Below are 20,398 nucleotides of genomic sequence, written 5' to 3' on the forward strand. Positions count from 1 at the left end.
CAGGTTAGCCTGGGTGCAAGACCCTACCTCAAAAAAAAAAAAAAAAAAAATCTGAAAAAGAAAAAGAAAAAAGAAAAGAGAGAGAAATAAAGGGCCAATGGGATACTTTTAATATAAATGCCTTATTACATAACATTATTGAAATAAACTTACTCTCCTTAGGTATGATAATTACTTTAGAACTTTGTAGAATATCTTGGTTTGGAGGTTATAAAGACTGAACTATTTTGGAGTGAAGAGATCTAATGTCCCCTTAGCCTGAAGTATGTTTGACTAAGATGACAGTCCCCATGGCAGAGCAGCAAGGGTGAGCTAGCTCATGAACTCTTAGTCTAGGCTACAGAACAAGATCCTTTTTCATCAAAATTAGGAAACTTGGGACTGTGGAGATGGCTCAGCAGGTAAGAAACTTGATTCCCAGGCATGAGTGGCTGATTCGCCTTGAGTTGGATTCTGCAGCACCCATAAAAACAGCTGGGCCTGGACACGCACACCTGTAACCTCAGTGCTGTGGGGAGCAGAAACCCAGAGAATCACTAGGGTTCATTCAGGGTGGACCGAGAGGCTGCATCTTAAGGAAACAGATTCCTCCGGCCTCTGCATGCACACACGGGGTGCACTGGTCTGCACGCACACGCGCACACACACACCACTAGATACATATGCAAAACAGATAGGAAAATTTAAAAACATTTTATTTAGTTAGTTAACACAGAGAGAAAGAAGCAGATAGAGACAGAGAAAGAGAGAGAGAATGGGCATGCCAGGGTCTCTAGCCACTGTAAGTGAACTCCAGACACATGCACCATTGTGTGCATCTGGCTTTACATTGGTACTAGGGAATCAAATCCAGGTCATTAGGCTCTGCAGGCAAGTGCCTTAACTATTGAGTCATCTCTCTAGCCCCAAGATAGGAAAATTTTAGTCCCTCACAGTTCCAAGACTAAAAGCAACTGTAACTACAGCATGAGTTCCAGATCAACCTGCACTAGAGTGGGACCCTACTTTGAAAAAACAAAAGGGGAAAAAGAATGATGAGAGCTGTCACCATAAATGAACTAATATATAATAACGATTAACATTAGTATTCTTCAAAGTGCTTAATAAGTGACTTGTACACAGTATGTGCTCCATTTAAGTGTTTGATAGGAAAAAAAATGCATGTATGTGCACATGCTTGGGAGCCACAGTTTCTCCTCTGAGAACTAAAGGAGATCTGAAAACTCCAGGCCACTCAGTCAAACAGCCACCTCTCCTCAGAAGTGCTGTCCTGTGTAGCAGACAGCTTCATGTTCGCTGAGATGAACTTCCAGACCAGGCACAGTTATGGAGGAAGGGATATTTATTGATGCTTACAGATCCAGGGGAAGTTCCATAAATAGCAGAAGCAGCTGGCCTGCCTTCACAGGACCAAACACACACAGAGAGAGAAGCACAAGCCTAAAGCCACACAGCACAGCACACTTCAGGAACTCCAGCTAGGCACACTTTGCAGATCTTTAGATTGAAATCTTAAACCCACCACCACACCTTAAGATCCACCCAGTGACATTGCCTCCAGCCAGGTGGCTGCAGATGCAAACAACAAACAAAAAAAACTAAATATATTGGGGGCCATCTATTCAAACCACCACACCCTGTGTGGACGGTCCATTCTGCCACGCCACATGCCCCTCTGTGTTATGTGAGTGCATTAGCCGTAAAGACCAAGGCTACCTGGATCACTGGAGTCTCACAGAGTTCAAGGATAGGCAATTCATTTACCCTGCTATTAATGAATCCTGCTACTCAATCTCTTGTTGCTTGGTGCCCTACGATCTTTGTTTCCTAAATCCTGTATGGTCAAGGTCAGGACCAATCCCAAAGAGAGACCCCAGTTGAGACCTCAAGTAAGACCTGTGACGCTGAAGCAGGAGGCAGCTCTGTTTTGCACACTGAGTGGAAAGTCTAGTGTTGTTCTTCACTTTCCGTTTCTCTCTGTCCTATTCCCAAGTAAAGTGGGCTTTGAAATTAAATTGAAATAAATTTGGCAACTATGAGAGGTAAACTTCAGCTAAGGTGACAAAATGCTCTTTTAAACATGCATTAGATTTAATAAGCTGACAAAATCTTAATCCAAATGAATGAAGTTAAATGATGGAATTTCTGAAATTATTAGATACATGTGCCAGTAATTTTTAAAGAACAGAGAGAAGGGTTTAAGGTTATTGCCATGGCATACTTATACTGTGAACTGTGACTAGTCTCAGCTACAAGAAAATTAACTGTTGCGAATGTTCACACTTCTTTTTCTTTCCAGGGAACTGACAGAGGTCATTGATCTTTCTAGGTTTAAAAGGTTAAAATACTTATGGCTTCATCATAACAAGGTAATATTATATTTTAAATTACTTAAATATCTTAGTTCTGTGTTTTAATAGCACTAATATTTAAAAATATTACTTTTGATGTTAAACTTTAAACTTAGGTAAGAAGCCTATGTATAACATATATCTGGCATCTATATATCAGATATATATAGAGAGAGATAGATCATATATATATATATATATATATATATATGTATGTATATGTATATGTATATGTATATATATATATACCTAATATATATATATATATATATATATATATATATACCTAATATATATATAGTAGTAAAGTGGTAGTCTGATAGAAGCTTATGTGTTGTCTTTATTCAACATATATATATATATATATATATATATATATATATATATATATATATATATATATATATATATGTTGAATACCACTTTACTACTGCTTCCAAGTGCTGTGAAAACTTCTCAGTGGAAATCATTTCTACCCCAGGCTCCTGGGATAAAAGTTGGACAGTCACATGACTCCATTCCTAGGTAATAATAAAATATTACAGTGCATTTGGTAATTGCCACTGTTCTAATTCATAAGTGAAAATGCGCTTATCCACTGTCACTTCCTTTACAAATGAGAAACACACACACATACACACACACACACACACACACACACACACACACATCATATCCCAGCTAGACCTGACCACAGCTGGTCATCTGCCTTCTTTGTTAACTGGGAAGACATAATCAGGTATGGTTGGTACTTCCCCCCAACCCACACACACACCTCAGCTCTCCTCGAGCCTTCTCTAGCTTTGGTCTGGACTGCAGTGTTTTGGAAGTAAGGAAAAGGCAAGGGAGAAACAAGGCTCTTTGTTTTGTACCCTCTAGCACACCTAGGTGTTCCAAACTGTCTCTTCTCTTTGTGGATGGTTCAGAAGCTTCCTGCTGGGTCTCTTGTCTCTCTGCAGCCTCCCTCAGAATTGGTGTTAACATCGTGACTGCCAGCTGGTGGTGCTAATGGGTGGTGCTAATGAAAGCTGATGGGAACTTTAGGAAGGGTAGCCTAGTGGAGAATAATGCCATCACTGAGGATGTGTTGAAAGCCTGCCCTCTTCTGTTTGCAGCCCTCTCTGCCACAAGCCTCTCCGACATGTTCTGCCTCCTTATAAACTCAAGAATAACTAGGCCAACAACAAACTGAAAACTGAAACTCTGAACCTTTTTTTTTTTTTTTAATCTCTTTGCAGCAACAGAAAGCTAAACACTTTTCCAATACCAACTCCTTCCCACTAGCCATTCCTGACCTCACAGCAACTTTACCCCAATTCTAATTGCAACCGATGATCTCCAGACCTGGGCAGTACAACAATTTGCAATTCCCTTGTGAAGTGTTCTTTTCTTACTGTTGCATTTTTAAATATTCACTAGCATGCATTAACTGTACAAAATAATTGATTTCATTGTGATATTTGTATATACAAATACATTATTTTCAATCCTCATTACAGTCTTGTTCAAATTTTATTTATTTAAGATAGTCAGATAGAAAAAAGAGTCAGAGAGAGAGAGAGAGAGAGGGAGAGAGAGAGAGAGAGAGAGAGAGAGGGAGGGCACACCAGGGCCTCTGTCCATTGCAAACAAACTCCAGATGCATGAGTCACCTTGTGACTGTGACTTACATGGGTACTGGGGAATCAAACCTGGGTTCTTTGGCTTTGCTGGCAAACACATTAACTGCTAAGCCATCTCTCCAGTCTCAGAAGCTCTTTTAGATTCATGCAATCCCAGCTGTAAATTCATGCTATTATTTCTGAAGCTACTATAGTCCTATTCAGAAAGTTATTAACTAGGTCTATACTATATTGTACACACCATCCAGCAGTGTTTGGGTTAATGCAAACTGAACACACAACACAGAAAATACGATTTAAAGGAGGGTCAGGGGGTTCCTTAGAGAGAGAGAACACTGCCTTAACCGTACTCCCAGCTCTTATGTAAGATTCATCCATAGAAAACTATAGGGAGCTAGAGCCGATTTCAAGAATGTTTGTTACTACCAACACATGGAAAATCACACGTTGATTGACTTGAGCTCCATCAGTACGGATCACATTCATGAGTTGTTTGGTTCATGAGCATTTCATTAAGAAATCTTTGGAGAAGTGTGAGCTCCTGCCTTCAAGATTTTTTACCCAAGGTGCACAGCCTTCCATGTCCTCAGGCTTAGCTCGTGCCGAGATTATCCTTTTGTGAATTAGCTTGGTGTCCATGCTATATCTTGAAGTGTTTCCTTTATTTCTCTCCAGTAGCTTTAAAATGCCAGGTCTGACATTAAGAACTTTGACCAGACCAGACTTCTTACTGTGATCCCATATTCAGTCCCCGGGACTAATATTAGTTCTTTGTCCTTTGTTTGTTTACTTTTTTGAGTGTATGTGTATGTATCTGTTCACATGTGTGTGGACCTCAAGTTTATACGCACACATATGTATGTGCAAACATGTGGAGGACACAAGTTGATAGTTGGAGGTCCTCCTCAATCGCTCTTTGTCTGACTTACTGAGCAGGATCTCTCCATTGAACTTGGAGCTCTCCGATTTGGCTGGTATCACCAGTCAGCCTGCCCATCCCTGCCTCCCCAGTTACAGGCAAGCCTCCATGTTCACTCAGTATTAATGGGGGTGCTGGGGATCTGAACTAGGGCCCTCATGCTTGTGCACCAAAATCATCTCCCCAGCAACTACATCTGCCCTTTTGTCAGAACAAGGGTGACCAAGTTAGCTTGCTCAGGACACATTGGCCACCACATTCTGAGCTACAGAGTCTAGGCCTCTAGGTCAGTATGGCCCTGAAATCTCCTACTAAAGACCAGGGTTAAGCCCAGTGTGGTGATGCATAGCTTTAATTCCAGCAACTAGGAAGCTTGCTTGGGGGATCATGAGTTCAAGGCCAGCCTAGGTGACAGAGTGAGTTCCAGGTCAGCCTGAACTAGAGTAAGACCCTGTCTCAGAACATAAAAAAGACCATGGTTTAGAAGGAAGTGTCCTCCCACAATAATGGCCTAAGTGTGGGGCTTTCAGCTCCATCCACACAACAGAGCACAGCTCAACTGAAATTCAAAACCAGATAGTCATTAGAGTTAATGCGTCAGAAGATTGTTTCCAACTTTCAAATGTGGCTTTCCAGCACCCTGTATTTTGTTCACTATACATTAGTGACTAAATCTCAGCATTTTGCATTTAGATTTGCACATGCCGGCCAGCACAAGAGTCATTTTTTTCCCTAGCAGTTATTTGCCTTTATGTCGACCTCCATATTCACACATCGAATCTTTAAACAGCTATATTTATGAAAGCATTTCAATATTTCATCACCTTTTTGGTCGTTTGTTTTAACTGGGTGGGAAATGAAAGTGCTTCTGGTATTAACTACAAGCATAAGTTTTTGTTTTGGGGTTTTTTTTTTTTTTTTTGCAAACATTGACAGACTTTATTGTGGTGGGGTTCCCACCTAAGCATAAGTTAAACTTGAAGTTATTTCTAGGCGAACAAGTACTAATACCATCAAGGCCCAGGCAGCTAACGGCTGAAATGGAAAGTGAGTGAGTGTACCACTTGAGGGCATAAAAGTTCAAAACTCTCCTACACGCTCTGCCAGGAACGATCCTGGAGCATAGCATGCGACCTCTGATTAGAAAAAGATGGAAATTGTCAAGCGTGGCAGAAGTGACTAATCCCTGTTTGTAGTGTGGCCTCTTTGTGGTGTTCCGTTTAGGAAGAAAGAGCGTATGCAGATGTTGGCATTACGTCTAAAGGGAGAGGTATAATTAAGGAATTTGAAAAATGTTTTTGGTTTTCTGTGAGTGGATCTTGTCTGACCTCTAACCACACAGCCAACCTACAGACATGTCACACAGAGAGGAAGAGATGGCATGTCCTATCAACATTTTGTTCTTTGGTTTTTGAAGAGGGAAGGGTGATGAGGGTATGCAAGGAGAAACTGAATCTGCTTCTCCTACTTGATCCTTACATGCAGCAAACCATATTGTTTCTGAAATCATCATCACTTTCTTTGTTCTTTAAGGAGTATATTTAAGCATCCACATAACACTGAAACACTGTCATGCCTGACACATTTTAAGTGCCCATGGGATAAGTGAATGAGCTAATGTATTCATACCACAGTAATCACATTATTTAGTGATATAGTCACTAGATAAGTTACCTATCCTAAATTAAATACCCCCCCCATGGTGGTTTGATTATAAAATGCCCCCTATAGCCTGTGTTAAGCCTCATACGTAATCCCCAACTGGTGGCACTGTTTGGGAAGTTTATTGAGCCTCTAGAAGGTAGAGCTTTGCTGGAGAAGGCGTGTACCTGGGACAGGCCTGAGGGTGTCATAGTCCAGCACTGCTTTCCACCCTCAGTTGTTCCTTCCTCCCTGTTGTCAAGAAGATATGATGCCAGCTGTCTGCTCTTGACGTGCTTTCTCTTCCATGATGAAACTTCCCCCTGGAAACTGGAAGCCAAACTAAACCCTTTCCTTTCTTTCCATAAGCTCCTACTGGTTAGGTGTTTTGTCCCAACAAGAATGTAATTTCTACAACTCATACGAACAGCCCTAATTATACTTAGTGGATCATAGTAAAAAAAAAAAAAATGAGAGTAGGAAGGAGAATAGCTGGAGAAAAAATGGTTTAGCAGGAGTAGGAAGGAAATGAGAAGTCAATAGGGGATTGATATGATAAAAATATACTATATACATGTAATAACTTCATAATTATATAATGATAATTATGTGATTTTAATTGTTGAAAACACATAAATTCATACCCTAAATGCTAACAAGCAGAACTTTATCAAAATTTTTATGTAATATTTTGATTTAGTTTTTGAAACAATCTTTATTATCCTAGGTTAATCACCAAGAAGATACTATGCCACTATATAAAATAGTCCAGAGATTTGTGATGAAAAATTGTAACTGACATATGATCAAAATATTTAGAATTGTGGCATTTTATCAACAATGATCTGAATTTCTGACCAGCATCATCCTTACATTAGGGAATATCTTAGACTACCTTTCATTTAAAATAGAATAAGCCATAGCCACCAAATCCAGTGAGGAAATCTTTATTTGTTCACTTCTGCAAGCTACGATATTTGCTGAGGTTTATGAAGATTTTACTGGCTGTCTGTCCCAAACCTGGGTTTTTGAGTTTTGATAAATACTCTTGCACCATTTCTCTCAAGTATGTGGACCCATCCAGTTCCAGGAGTGAATTTTAAACTTCTTAAGCCCATCTGAATAACCCATCCTCTGGTAAGATCTGGGTTAGCCAGAGTACGGGATATAACCAATAATGATAGAGACATGAGGGCACAGCTGTAGGAGGCCATGGGGAGAAGTTTCTTTATTCCTAAAAGAGAACATAAGAAGAAAGGTTCATGTTTTCTTGCCTAGATGTGCAGACAAGAACTTTTCCACAAAATCTATGATGTGCAATTTAGAGAACGACAGAGATGAATCATGGAGATGGTAGACAGGGGATCTTAGACTATTTGGACTTCTGATAAGTGAGATTAGCACTCTTGTGGGTTAGTTTCAGTTGGGCTTAAAAATTACTTGGAACTTAAGTTTTTTTCAAGATACTGCTGATTCTGTATTTGCATTAGGCTACTAAGTGTGAATGTTACGGCTTCCACTCTAGAACAGGAAATGAGGAGTGACTGTGATTAGTGAGGGCCCCACATTGGCAGGTCACCTAGAGTGAGGGGACATGGGAGACATTGGAAAGGGGAGATAATAACATGCCATAGTGGCCTATATTTCATGATCTAGTATGGAATTTTTATGAAATATATATTTTAGACTGAAATAAAAATGAATGTACTGTCCTAATTTGTTAGGTAGGAGTATCATAACAATGAACTTAGGTCTTGAAAGTATATTCATTTTTTTTTCTTGAGTTTTTCCCTCCTATATAAGTCATCATATATTACTAGGACTCTATCAAACTAAATGTAAATTTAAAACTGCCAAAATACTATCAACCCCAGTGTGAATGACCATTGTTAAGAAAATCAGTGACAAGTAATGCTGGGGAGGATGTGGGGAAAGAGGAACCCTTGTTCACTGCTGGTAAGCATGTAAACTTGTACAGCCACTACAGAAATCAGTATGGAAATTCCTCCAAACCCTGAACATAGATAGATCTACCACATTGCCCAGCTGAACGTCTCTTGAGTACATACCCAAAGGACTCTAGGCCATTATCCCAGGTTCATTGCTGTTCTGTCCATCATAACTATGTAATGGAACAAGCTTAGATGTCTGTCTACCTATGAGTGACTAAAGGTAGTTTTTGTTGTCATTCTTTGAGGGAATCTCCTAGGACCTGATGAGCAGAGGCCATGGATGCTACTCTAACCATCAGGTTCTAGGAGATTCCCTCAAAGAATAACCACAAACATTTCCAGATATGGTCAAAATGCTCCCTATGGGAGGATATGGCTTCCATCACCAAGAAGCAGTAAGAATAGAGCAGGGGCTGGAGATGGCTTAGTGGTTAAGGCATTTGCCTGTGAACCCTAAGGACCCAGATTCCATTCCCCAGTACCCATGTAAACCAGATGCACATGGTGGCTCATGCATCTGGAGTCCATTTGCAGTGGCTAGAGGACCTGGAACATCTATTTTCTTTCAACCTGCCTCCCTCTAATAAACAAATAAAAATAAAACAAAATTATAAAAAGAATCAATCATTATGGCAAAAAAAAAAAGATCCACAAAATCTCAAGTGAAAACAAATTACACCTACTTAACAAACAGCTGGCTCCTTGTTGCTTGCAGCCAATTTCTTATGGTCGCCTATAAGGTCCTGCACAAAGACAGCCTTGGCTGTCATTTGGTCTTTGTCACCTACTCTGATCCAGCCACCCCAGACACCATCCTAACTCTCAGGCCAGTCCTAGTTTGTCCCAAACATTAGCCTTACTGACATCCCACCGGTCAAGTCTTTTTAAGTACCCCTTTGTGGTGGTTTGATTCAGGTGTTCCCCATAAGCTTAGGTGTTCTGAATGCTAGATTCCCAGCTGATGGAGATTTGGAAATTAATGCCTCCTGGAGGCAGTGTATTGTTGGGGGTGGCCTTATGGGTGTGATAGCCAGTTTCCCCTTGCCAGTGTTTGGCACGCTCTCCTGTTGCTATTGTCTACCTTATGTAGGCCAGGGGGTAATGTCTACCCTGTGTTCATGTCATCATTTTCCCCTGCCCTGTGGAGCTTCCCCTTGAGCCTGTAAGCCAAATTAACTTCTTTTTCCCACAAGCTGCCCTTAGTTGGGTGATTTCTACCAGCAATGCAAACCTGACTACAACGCCCCTCTTGGAGGCCAGCTGAGTCTGTGCTCAGTGAAACACAGCATCCCTTCCTGTGCCACTCCATCTCCAGGCTAAGTTTACTTAGCCACGTAGTACATAAAGTGCAACCTACTTATGGTAATGCATTGTTTATTTAATCTTTCTCTACAACAAAGGCAGGGACGTGTGTGTGTGTGTTTCTTTACTACTATACCCATAGAACTTTGCAGTCTAGCTTGTAGTAGTGGCAGCCCAACAATGTTTGTTGAATGAAAGAATAAGTAAATTTAAACTCTAGAATTTTCTCATAAATGCAATAATCCCAATTTGTCGGTGAATCATAAATGACATGTCCTCGATCATCAATTGTAAATTTGATGAGGGTAAGTTGGTCATGTTTTCTGCAGAACTTCATTTTTCTTTATTTAGTTAAATGTTAGTTTCTGTTTAGCAGACATCATGACTAAGAAATTTTCTCCACCTAAATACCAGTTCATGTAACAGAAAGCACTTAACAAGCATTCTCCTGCTGACTGAAGTAGAAAAGCTATGGATTGAAAAGATGGCATGGACTTTACGAGTCAAGTTCAGTAGACAGTCAGGATTAAAGAGAGCTGTGGTCAGAACCATGTCACCAAACCCATTTCCACAAACACTGTCAACTCGCCAACCAACAGCAGAAGCCCCAGCTTGCACCGTTGGTGTCCACGCGGCAGCCCCAGGACTCACTTACTGTCAGCACTGTCCTTATTTCCGCCGCTGTGACAAACAAAGGCCATCTTCTGGCCTGCTTACCCCAGAATTGACCCCTTCCCATATTTGCCTCTCTATTTCCTGCCTCATAGTTCCTGTGTGGGTCCCTTGTATTGCATTAGTCTCAGCCCCATCCATGCCCGACCTGTTGAAAGTCTGGGAAAACAACTACCTTGTCCAGTGGGAAGTAAGTTCTCATTCCTAGTAGGCTTTTATTGACAGGGAAATTCCAGAATTATAGGGAAGAGGTTTAGATTCCGGGCATCCAGAAATTGTAGTGTCTCTCGGATTCTATTAGCTAATGATTAGATGAAAATTTAAAGCAACTGAAGGAGAAACAGAGTAGGTATTTGATACGTGGATGCTGTGCTGAGGGCCCAGGGACAGCTATGGTTCTGTTTCTGACCAGTGGATAGTGTTTAGACAATCACATATTCTCCCCAGAGCTATGCTTCTTCTGGTGAGCTATGGCATATGAATTCTTCTTGACCACATCAAAGTTTGTCATGACAGAAATGAGATGGTGCACATGAAACACTAATCAAAACAATGAGAAAAAAAAAAAAAAACCCTTGCACACGAGCAGTCACAGAATAAATAGTAATATTCCACATTAGGACTTTTCTTTAAAAGAATGTTGTGAATTTAACAGACTATATATAGCATAATAATTAAAAGAATTAGCTAGTTCTAAAATTTAGTAACAAGTCCTGAGTGTTGCCCCATTGTCATTTCTCAGATATAGTGCCTTTCAGTTCTCAGCAGCATTTGGTACTTAATAGCCTTTCAGCTGGTCACATGCTGGTATTGCTATTTCTTGATTTTTCACTTTTAGACAATAGCTATTTTGTCCCCACTATGGACGATGAGGGTTTAGATCTTTTCTCTTTCTTGTCTCCACTTCTACCACACACATACATACTTTCTATTTCCCAATCTCTTGATGTGGTTGTACTGCAATATGTGTCAAATCAACATTCGCTCGCTACATTGTATGCTTTGCAAAGCTAAATCATGTATTATATTCTATTCTTCCTTTATTCTACTTACTCTAATTCCCCGGAGTTCATATTTGTTTGATTTTTTTTTTATGCTTGATTGTTGTAATGGGCTAAATTGTGTCTGCTAGTATTCACAGGCTGGAGTCCTGATCCCTGGTTCCTCAGAATATAACTGTATTTGGAGATAGGGCATTTAAAGAAGTAATTATGTTAAATGGGGAAGTTAGGGTGGTCCTTAATCTAATGTGGTTGGTGTCTTTATAATAGAGATCAGCATACACAAAGAAGCACTAGTCCTATTTACAATACAGAGAAAAGATCATGTGAGGACACAAGAAGAGAATGGCCCCTACCATCCAAGTCGACAGGCCTCAGAATTAAGATAGCCCTCCTGCCAATACCTTGACCTTAGACATCTAGCTCTGGAAGTGTGAAGAAACTATTTTACTACAGCTAAGCCAGCCATTTTATATTCTAGCAAACTCGTATACTTTTAAAATTCTTTTGTGCCTGACTCAGAACTCTGTCAGAACAATTCTCCTAAATGTGTTCCCTTACTTCCACTATCCTCAAGAAGTTTCTCTGTGCCTGTTCTGCATGTCTGTGTACAGCTCCAGGCACCTCACTGCCATGCTGGGCTTATCTTTGCCTGTTCCTATCTCGTATGCATCATGCTTTTCATTTCTCCAATAATTCCTAGGTAAGGGTTTCTGGTAGGAGTTTCTTTTCTTTTTCTTTTTCTTTTTTAAGTTGCATGGCCTGCTATTGCGTCTGGAAGACACTATTTCAAAACACTTATCCCCTTTCTTTGCCTTCTACATTCTTTTCACCACCTCTTCTGCAATGGTTCCTTGAGCCTTGGAGGGTGTGATAGAGATATCTCAGTGCTGCACACTCCACTATCTATTCTCAGCACTTTGATGCATCTTGAGTCTCCTCAGTGATTATTCTCTTAAAGATTCAGGTATTGGACATATTTTTAAGTTAGAGGATTATGAGTAATAACTAACTAACTCTCGATATTCAGCTTAATGGAGGAAACTTCATATCATTTTCTATTAATTTACTAACTCACTTTCCACGAATAGTGTAGGAGTGCCATTTTTTGTTTTCTTCACATCCTTACTGCATCCATTACCCTCTTGTTGCCGGGGCAGGAAGGAGGGAAAGAGGAGTGATGTGTAACACCTGAACAGAAACAGCACATGAAAGGAAAGGTATTGTTTCCACATTTCACGTACAAAGAGAACGTCATCATGGTGGGGAAAGTGTAGCAGAGCTGACACCTGCATGTCACATCTTGTCACCTAAGCAGGGGGGAAGTAGGGAGAGTGAGCTGGCTGTGAGGATGCAGTGGGGCTGGACTAGCAACCTTCCTCCAGCAGGGCTCCATGAGCTAGGGACAGAATGTGAGGCTTAATCACAAACACATAAGGATTTGGGGGACAGTTTGCATTGGAAACCACCACCTTTCCTAACATTTATATTTTATCTGTTCTGGTGAAAAGCCATTCTGACATGTGTGAAAGATAAATGTTTTGCATTATTGTCTTCAAGATCCAATGTACCATGGCATTCATGGTCTCACATACATGGGGTGCGTGACACAACCTACATAAGACGCACATAATAGGAGGAGAAGAATGATGATATGAAACAGGACAAGGAAAGACTCATCATAAAGAAGAGACTCAGTTCAGGGGGAATAGGGAAGGGGCAACAGGGGAGGGTGGTAGGGATTATGATCATGGTGTAGTATGTATGTGTATGGAAGTTGTAAATATAAAGTTAAAGAGCAAGAGAATAGCTCACCTTTAGATCCTATTAAAAAAATAAAAGTAACTCAGACTGGAGAGATTGCTTAGAGGTTAAGCACTTGCCTGCAAGGCCCAGGACCCACATTAGCTGGATGCTCAAGGTGGCATATGTATCTGGAGTTTGTAGTGGCTGAAAGCCCTGACATGGCCAAGTAGGCTTTATCCCAGAGATGCAAGGATGGCTCAACATATGCAAATATATAAATGTAATACACTATGTAAATAGACTGAAGGACAAAATTCACATCATCATCTCATTAGATGCCGAGAAAGCATTTGACAAAATCCAACATCCCTTCATGATAAAAGTCCTACAGAAACTGGGAATAGAAGGAACATGTCTCAAGGAAATCATCCATTTCCCAAGGGTTTTGGTATGTTGTATTCCCATTATCATTTGAACCATCCCTGCATCTCTGGGATAAAGCCTACTTGGCCAGGGTGAATAACCTTTCTGATATATTCTTGTATTCTGTTTGCCAATATTTTGTTGAGAATTTTTGCATCTTTGTCCATGAGGGAGATTGGCTTATAATTTTCTCTTTCTTTGACACACACACACACACACACACACACACACACATACATATATATATACTTAACTGTGCTACTAGGAATCAAAGCCAGAGCCCTATGGATTATAGGCAACAGTCCCACTGAGCTACAACTCAACCTCACTGGGTATTGGATGCTATTTTAATCAATTCCATATCCCAGGCAAAAGGCTGGAATATCATTTCTTTTTAATTTTTTAATTAATTTTTCTATTAATTAATTTTATATTCAGTGAACACAGTCAAGTTGGTACCATTGTTCAGCTCGTGTATGTCTTACCTCCTCCCCCTGGTCCCTCCTTGTTGAGGTATATGGGTCATGCATTGTGGAGTTAGCCCACAGTTATGGGGAGGAGAAATGTCTCTGCGTATCATGACCCAACGTGTGGCTCTGACATATTAACTTTCTGTTTTTTTTTTTTTTGTTGTTCTATCTTTGACTGGTTTTGGTATCAGGATGATGCTGGCTTTGTAGAAGGAGTTTGGTAGGATTCCTTCCTTTTCCATTTTATGAAAAAGTTTGAGAAGCATTGGTATTAGTTCTTCCATGAAGGCCTGGTAAAAGTCACCAGTGAATCCATCTGGGCCTGGACGTTTTCTAGTGGGGAGATACTGATAAATGCTTGGATCTCCATACTTGTTATAGGTCTATTTAAATGGTTTATCTCATCTTGACTTAATGGTAGGTCGTATAAATCAAGGAAATCATCCATTTCTTTCAGTTGTTCAAACTTAATGGAGTACATGTTCTTATAGTATGTCCCTGTTATTTTTTTTAATTTCTCTGTATATGTTGTAATGGTACCTTTTTCTTCTCTAGTTTTATTAATTTGTGTCTCTCCTATCTCTTTCTTCTGGTCAGATTTGCTAAGGATTTATCAATGTTGGTTATCCTTTCAAAGAACCAACTCTGTTTGATTGATTCTTTATATTGTTTTTGTTTGTTTGTTTATTTGCTTGCTTCTATTTCATTAATGTCTGCCCTAATCTTTACTATTTCTTCCCTTTTACTAATTTTTGGTTTGCCTTTTTCTTCCTTCTCCAAGGCCTTAAGGTGAAGCATTAAATTGTTTACTCGCAATCTTTCTAATTGCTTAATAGAGTCACCTAAAGCTATAAAATTTCCCTCTTAGGACTGTCTTCATTGTGTCCCAAGGGTTTTGATATGTTGTCTTCTCACTGTGATTTGATTCTATGAATTTTTTTATTTCCTTCTTGATTTCTTCATTGACCCATTCATCGTTTAGTTTCCATGATTTTGTGTATGGTCTATAGCTTTTTCTTGCTATTTATTTATAGTTTAATCCCATTGTGATCAGATAGAATGCAAGGAATTATTTCAATTTTCCTGTATTTGTTTTGCTTTGTGTCCTAATATATGGTCTATTTTAGAGAATGTTCCATGGGCTGCTGAAAAGAATGTGTATTCTGCAGCATTTGGATGAAATGTTCTGTAGATATCTGTTAGGACCACTGGTTCTATGACCTCATTTAATTCAGATGCATCTCTTTATTTTTTGCTGGGATAACCTGTCAATTGCTGAGGGTGGCATGTTGAAGTCACCCACTACAACTGTGTTTGGTGTTACCTGTGACCTTAGTTCTAACAACATTTGTTTGATGAAGTTGGAAGGCCCCATGTTAGGTGCATATATGTTTAGGATTAAAACGTCCTCCTGTTGGAGTGTCCCTTTAATCAACATCTAGTGACCTTCCTTATATTTCCTAACTAATGTTGGTCTGAACTCTCCCCTGTCAGATATTAGGAGAGTGACATCTGCTTGCTTTCTAGGTCCATTTGCTTGAAACACTGTTTTCCAACCTTTCACCCTAAGAAGTGTCTATCTTTTGTGGAAAAGTAAGTTTCTTGAAGGCAACAAATTAAAGGATCCTGCTTTGTAACCCAGTCTACATGCCTGTGTCTTTTGGTTGGAGCATTGAGGCAATTGCTATTAAGAGTTATTTTTGAAAGGTGTGTATTTATTTTTGCTATTTTTCTTGTCTTGAAGTTCTTCCAGTTTTACTTCTGCTGTCTTGTATTAACTGGTATTTGAATATGGTTTGCTTTTCTGGTTCCTCATGTGTGTACTTTTCTAGGAATCTTACTAATGTCCACAGAATTATCTTGCTTAATGTCCTGTTTTGCATCTGAATCATCGGCCCTCAAGTGCAAGCATGTTTGATCCCCCCCCCATAGGATATTTGACATGGTCTAGAATTTTCCTTAAATTTTTTATTCATTTATTGTCAAGAGACAGAGACTGGGCACACCAGAACCCCTTGGTGCTACAAATGAACTCCAGATGCAGGTACTACTTGACACATCTGGCTTTTACACGGGTACTGGGAAACTGAACCAGGGCCAGAAGGCTTTGCAAGCAAGTACTTTCAACCTCTGAGTCATCTCCTCAGTTCTAGAGACAACTGGGATCATCACAACATAGTATGTGCCATTGGTTCCACTGGGGAAGAGGTGAGGGGTGCCACTACACATGCTATGAGTGCCCAGGCCTCAAAGCCAAGAAGAAATGAATGATTTGATCCAGAATATCAGTAGTGGTAGATGTTGAACAACTCTGTTCTAAAAAGTACCCAGGGCTGGAAAGATGGCTCTGCAGTTAAAGGCACTTGATTGCAAAGCTTAACATCTGGGGCTCAATTCCCCAATACCCACATATACAATGGACATCTGGAGTTTATTTCCTGTGGCAAGAAGCCCTGGTGTGCCTATTCTTTTCCTTTCCCTCTCCCTCCCTACAAATAAATAAAAATATTTTTTAAAAAGAATGCCTTAACAAAGTATGTTAAAAGTAGATGTAGTAAATAACCCATTTTGTAGATTCCCCTTTGTTAACACTTATTGAAATACTGTCTTTTGGAAATGGAATGATGAAACCACTTCTGAGCAGTACATACTATATTTGTGCTGGAGAAGGAAATGTACAAAGGGCTTTATATCAATATGATTTTAGTAAATTAGCAAGATTGTCCCTTAAAAAAAAAAAAAAAGAATGCCTTATACACTTATTGTAGACTTGTTCATTGTAGACTCATGCTGGCATACACTTTCCCTTAGTAGTAACCCAGTGGTTTCTTATAAGTGTTTCACATTACATGTAAGAGCTCATTGCTATATAAAACAATAATGGAGGTTAAGTAACAGACAGTAGTTGTTTGTTAAATGCCTAGCTTTGAATGTGATGCATGAAATGTCACACTAAATGTAAGTCTTACTACCATAAGAGTCTTCTTTATAATGAATCATATAGATTTCTAACATTCTATTTGAATAATGACTTGAGTATCAGGATATTTAGCATATCTTCTAACTCATGTTCTTGACTTTCACAACTTGCTAAATTTTCATATCAATTAAATTATAGGAATTGCATCTTGCAACTGCCCTACTTTCCTGCAATTCCTTCTTCCTCCATTGTCTTTTTTTTTTTTTTCAATTTGGGCTTCTACATATTTCTGAATTAGAGTATCACCTTCATCATCCATCTCCTGCCAATATACTTATTCATTTGACATTATATTCACCTTGGCATTTTCTTTCTAAAATCATATTGAGTCATAACATTTCCCTTTACCACATCGTTTAACAACTTCTGCTCTTGATGATGTGGTTTTACATTTTCCATTCTAGTTTACTTTCCATTCTACTTACCTCATTCATCCCCTCACTTCAACATACAGTTACATTTTAATATTGCAGTAATCATGATCCATACATATTAATGCTCTTGAGAAACTATGAATGTATAATCAAGATTAAGCTGTCAAGTTCATTAATGTTCTTCTTGTGTTAGTAATGCAAGGAAAGTTAATCCTCACTAATTCGTAATATCCTATAAATGTGTGGTTGGCAGGTAACTGAAAAAAAGGAAGAAGAAAACACCACAATTTCCACTGATATTCTTTTCCTACATTGATGTCAAGCATAGTTATTATCCAAGGAGGGAATGGCAAAGGGAAAAGCAGTGGGTTCCTGCCAGGTAGCCATGAAGAAAAGTAGAAAGGAACAAGCAGTCAACTGGGACTTTTATCTCAATTTGGGGCATGGTTTCTCCTACCTTGGGAAACCATGGGTCTTCTCAGGCCTTAATGAAAGCCATGATGAAATTACTGGAGGTTCTGCTGAGTGAGTGCTGACCAGAGATGAGCCTGTGGAGTGATGAGAGGAACCTCATGTACCCTTTGTAGCATAGGTTACGTTGACAATACTAGAAGAAATTCAACAAAGTTTGCCAAAAATGGGGGCTGGAGAGATGACTCGGTGGTTAAAGGTGATTGCTCACCATGCCTCATGGCCCAGGTTTTATTCCCCAGGACCAATGTAAAAGCCAGATGCACAAATTGACACATGCATCTGGAGTTTGTTTATATTAGCCCTGGGGTACCCATTCTCATTATCTCTTTCCCTCACTACCTCCTCCTCTCATTCACTCTTTCCTTGAAAATAAATTAATTTAAACAATTATCAAAAACTGTTCTTTCTAACTTTGGATAAAATCTAAAATGGCTTTCCTAAAATTGAGAAGAGCATTTATTTTCAGTAAACCTTCACTACCAAGTGAGGTGGCATATATTTATCTAAATCTGTTCATCAAATGGTAAGGCAGTTCTATTTACCTAGCACTAGAAAACCAAATTTACACTCATGAGCAAATGTTCAGTATTTAGAGAGTTCTTAATACTTGATGAATAAGTATTTTATAAGATCTTCTTATAGTATACCCTGAACTACAAATTATGACTCCGGCATTAGCAGAGGAGAAAGCCCTTAGCTCCTCATACCTGATGGACGGATGTGTACTTGCAGTCAGACCAAGCGAGGTAATACAGAGCGCAACTAAGTGAAATGTTTGCAGAGTGAAAGGACCAGGCCAGATAACAGAGGCTCTGAAAGCCAAGCAAGGGAGCTTGGCCCAAATGTGGTCCAAAAAGTTTATTTATTTATTTATTGTTTTTTGTTTTGCAAGGTAGGGTCTCACTCTAGCTCAGGCTGACCTGGAATTCACTATGTAGTCTCAGGGTGGCCTCAAACTCAGGGCGATTTTACTACTTCTGCCTCCCGAGTGCTGAGATTAATAGTGTGCACCACCACGCCTGGCTCAGAAAAGTTTATTTCTAAACTGGCAAAACAAGTTTTTAATTACATAGCGGACACATGACTTGAAACCCAACCTAAAATGTCAGAAAATAACAATAGTTATAAATATTGTCTTATAATTGTAAACACCTTACTTTTTTTTCATTTTCAGCTAAATGGTATAGAATTTTTGACTAGAAACTATTGTTTGACAGAACTATATTTGAACAACAATGCAATATTTGAGATAGAAGGTATGTCTTAAATTTTCTTTGTTGATTACATACATTTTCAATTAAATGACTACTTTCAGTCATGGTAATTGCTAGTGATAAAAATGTCTTTTATCATTTCTATTGAAACCATGTGATGCAATATGTTTTTAAATATTCATGCACATTTTGTTTTAAGAAATGTAATGTTAAATTTTTCTAATTCAATGTTTGATATTTTCAAAATTTTTAAAAAATGTCTTCTCACATAAATTTTACTATTTTACTTCACACTTGGACATAAACTAGATTCTATGAAAACTAATCTTAACAATATTCAGAAACATGAATAAATATAAAATATATAAGTAGCCATACATGTTTTATTGGCTGTAATTTTTACCATCTAAATTCCATTTTTTACTGAGTTAATTTTGTACTCTGAGTTAAGTTAATTTAATATGCAACAATTTTAAGCTCACAATTCAAGCCAGTTATAAAAGTCATGATGTATCATGATCATGAAACATGAATCACAGGACAAAATATTTCTTTAATTTCATATGTCATTGAATCAAGATAGCATACATTGTAATACACAGCACAATATCTTATATCGAGATAGAAAATAATCCCAATTAAGCTATAATGTCACCACTATCACACAAATTCATCCCACTTTTATGTTGAAATCTATGGGAAAACTCAGAAACAACAAAAATGAATATGAATATGTACTTTCCCATTTTACACAAAAATGCTTGGATGAAGACCTAGGGAGATAGCTCAGCAGTTAAAGGCACATGCTTGCAAAGCCTGCCTGCCTGCCTGGGTTCAATTTGCAGCACTCCTGTGAGGTTGAATGCAAAGTGACACCTGCATCTTTGACCCTAATAAGCAGTGGGAAGGATAGCTGGAGGAAGACAAAGCTTGCATGCTCTAGCCTGACGTCCGTTTGCAGTCTGGCCAGTTGTTTATGGCAGCGAGACTCTATCTCAAAGGTGGAACAAAAATGCCTCAAAGTTTTACTCTGCTCTTCACTTGTGGGGACACACACACACATGAATGAATGAATGAATGAATACAAAGCTGAGCATTTTGGAAGAAAGCACTAAATTGGGTGTGAAATTTTCTATTTTGTAAATCTAAATAAATATAAAGTTCTCTTGGCATTTTAAATCTAAGTCACATTGGTAGGTGGACACATACACACCACAAAACCAAATAAAAAGAAAAATGTAATTCAAACTTCAAAGT

General features: G+C 38.9%; 1 protein-coding gene across 1 annotated transcript in view; it reads left to right on the forward strand.

The window, feature by feature from the left end:
- The window catches only part of Lrrc72 (leucine rich repeat containing 72), a 57,998-nt gene that overhangs the window by 13,962 nt on the left and 23,638 nt on the right, over positions 1 to 20,398 (forward strand). Inside the window, exons 5-6 of the mRNA XM_045135641.1 lie at positions 2,300 to 2,369; positions 19,102 to 19,183. Of these exons, the coding sequence (XP_044991576.1) occupies positions 2,300 to 2,369; positions 19,102 to 19,183 (152 nt within the window). The remainder of the gene's footprint in view (positions 1 to 2,299; positions 2,370 to 19,101; positions 19,184 to 20,398) is intronic.

This window comes from Jaculus jaculus, chromosome 16 (assembly GCF_020740685.1).
Source record: "Jaculus jaculus isolate mJacJac1 chromosome 16, mJacJac1.mat.Y.cur, whole genome shotgun sequence".
Classification (NCBI taxonomy): Eukaryota; Metazoa; Chordata; class Mammalia; order Rodentia; family Dipodidae; genus Jaculus; species Jaculus jaculus.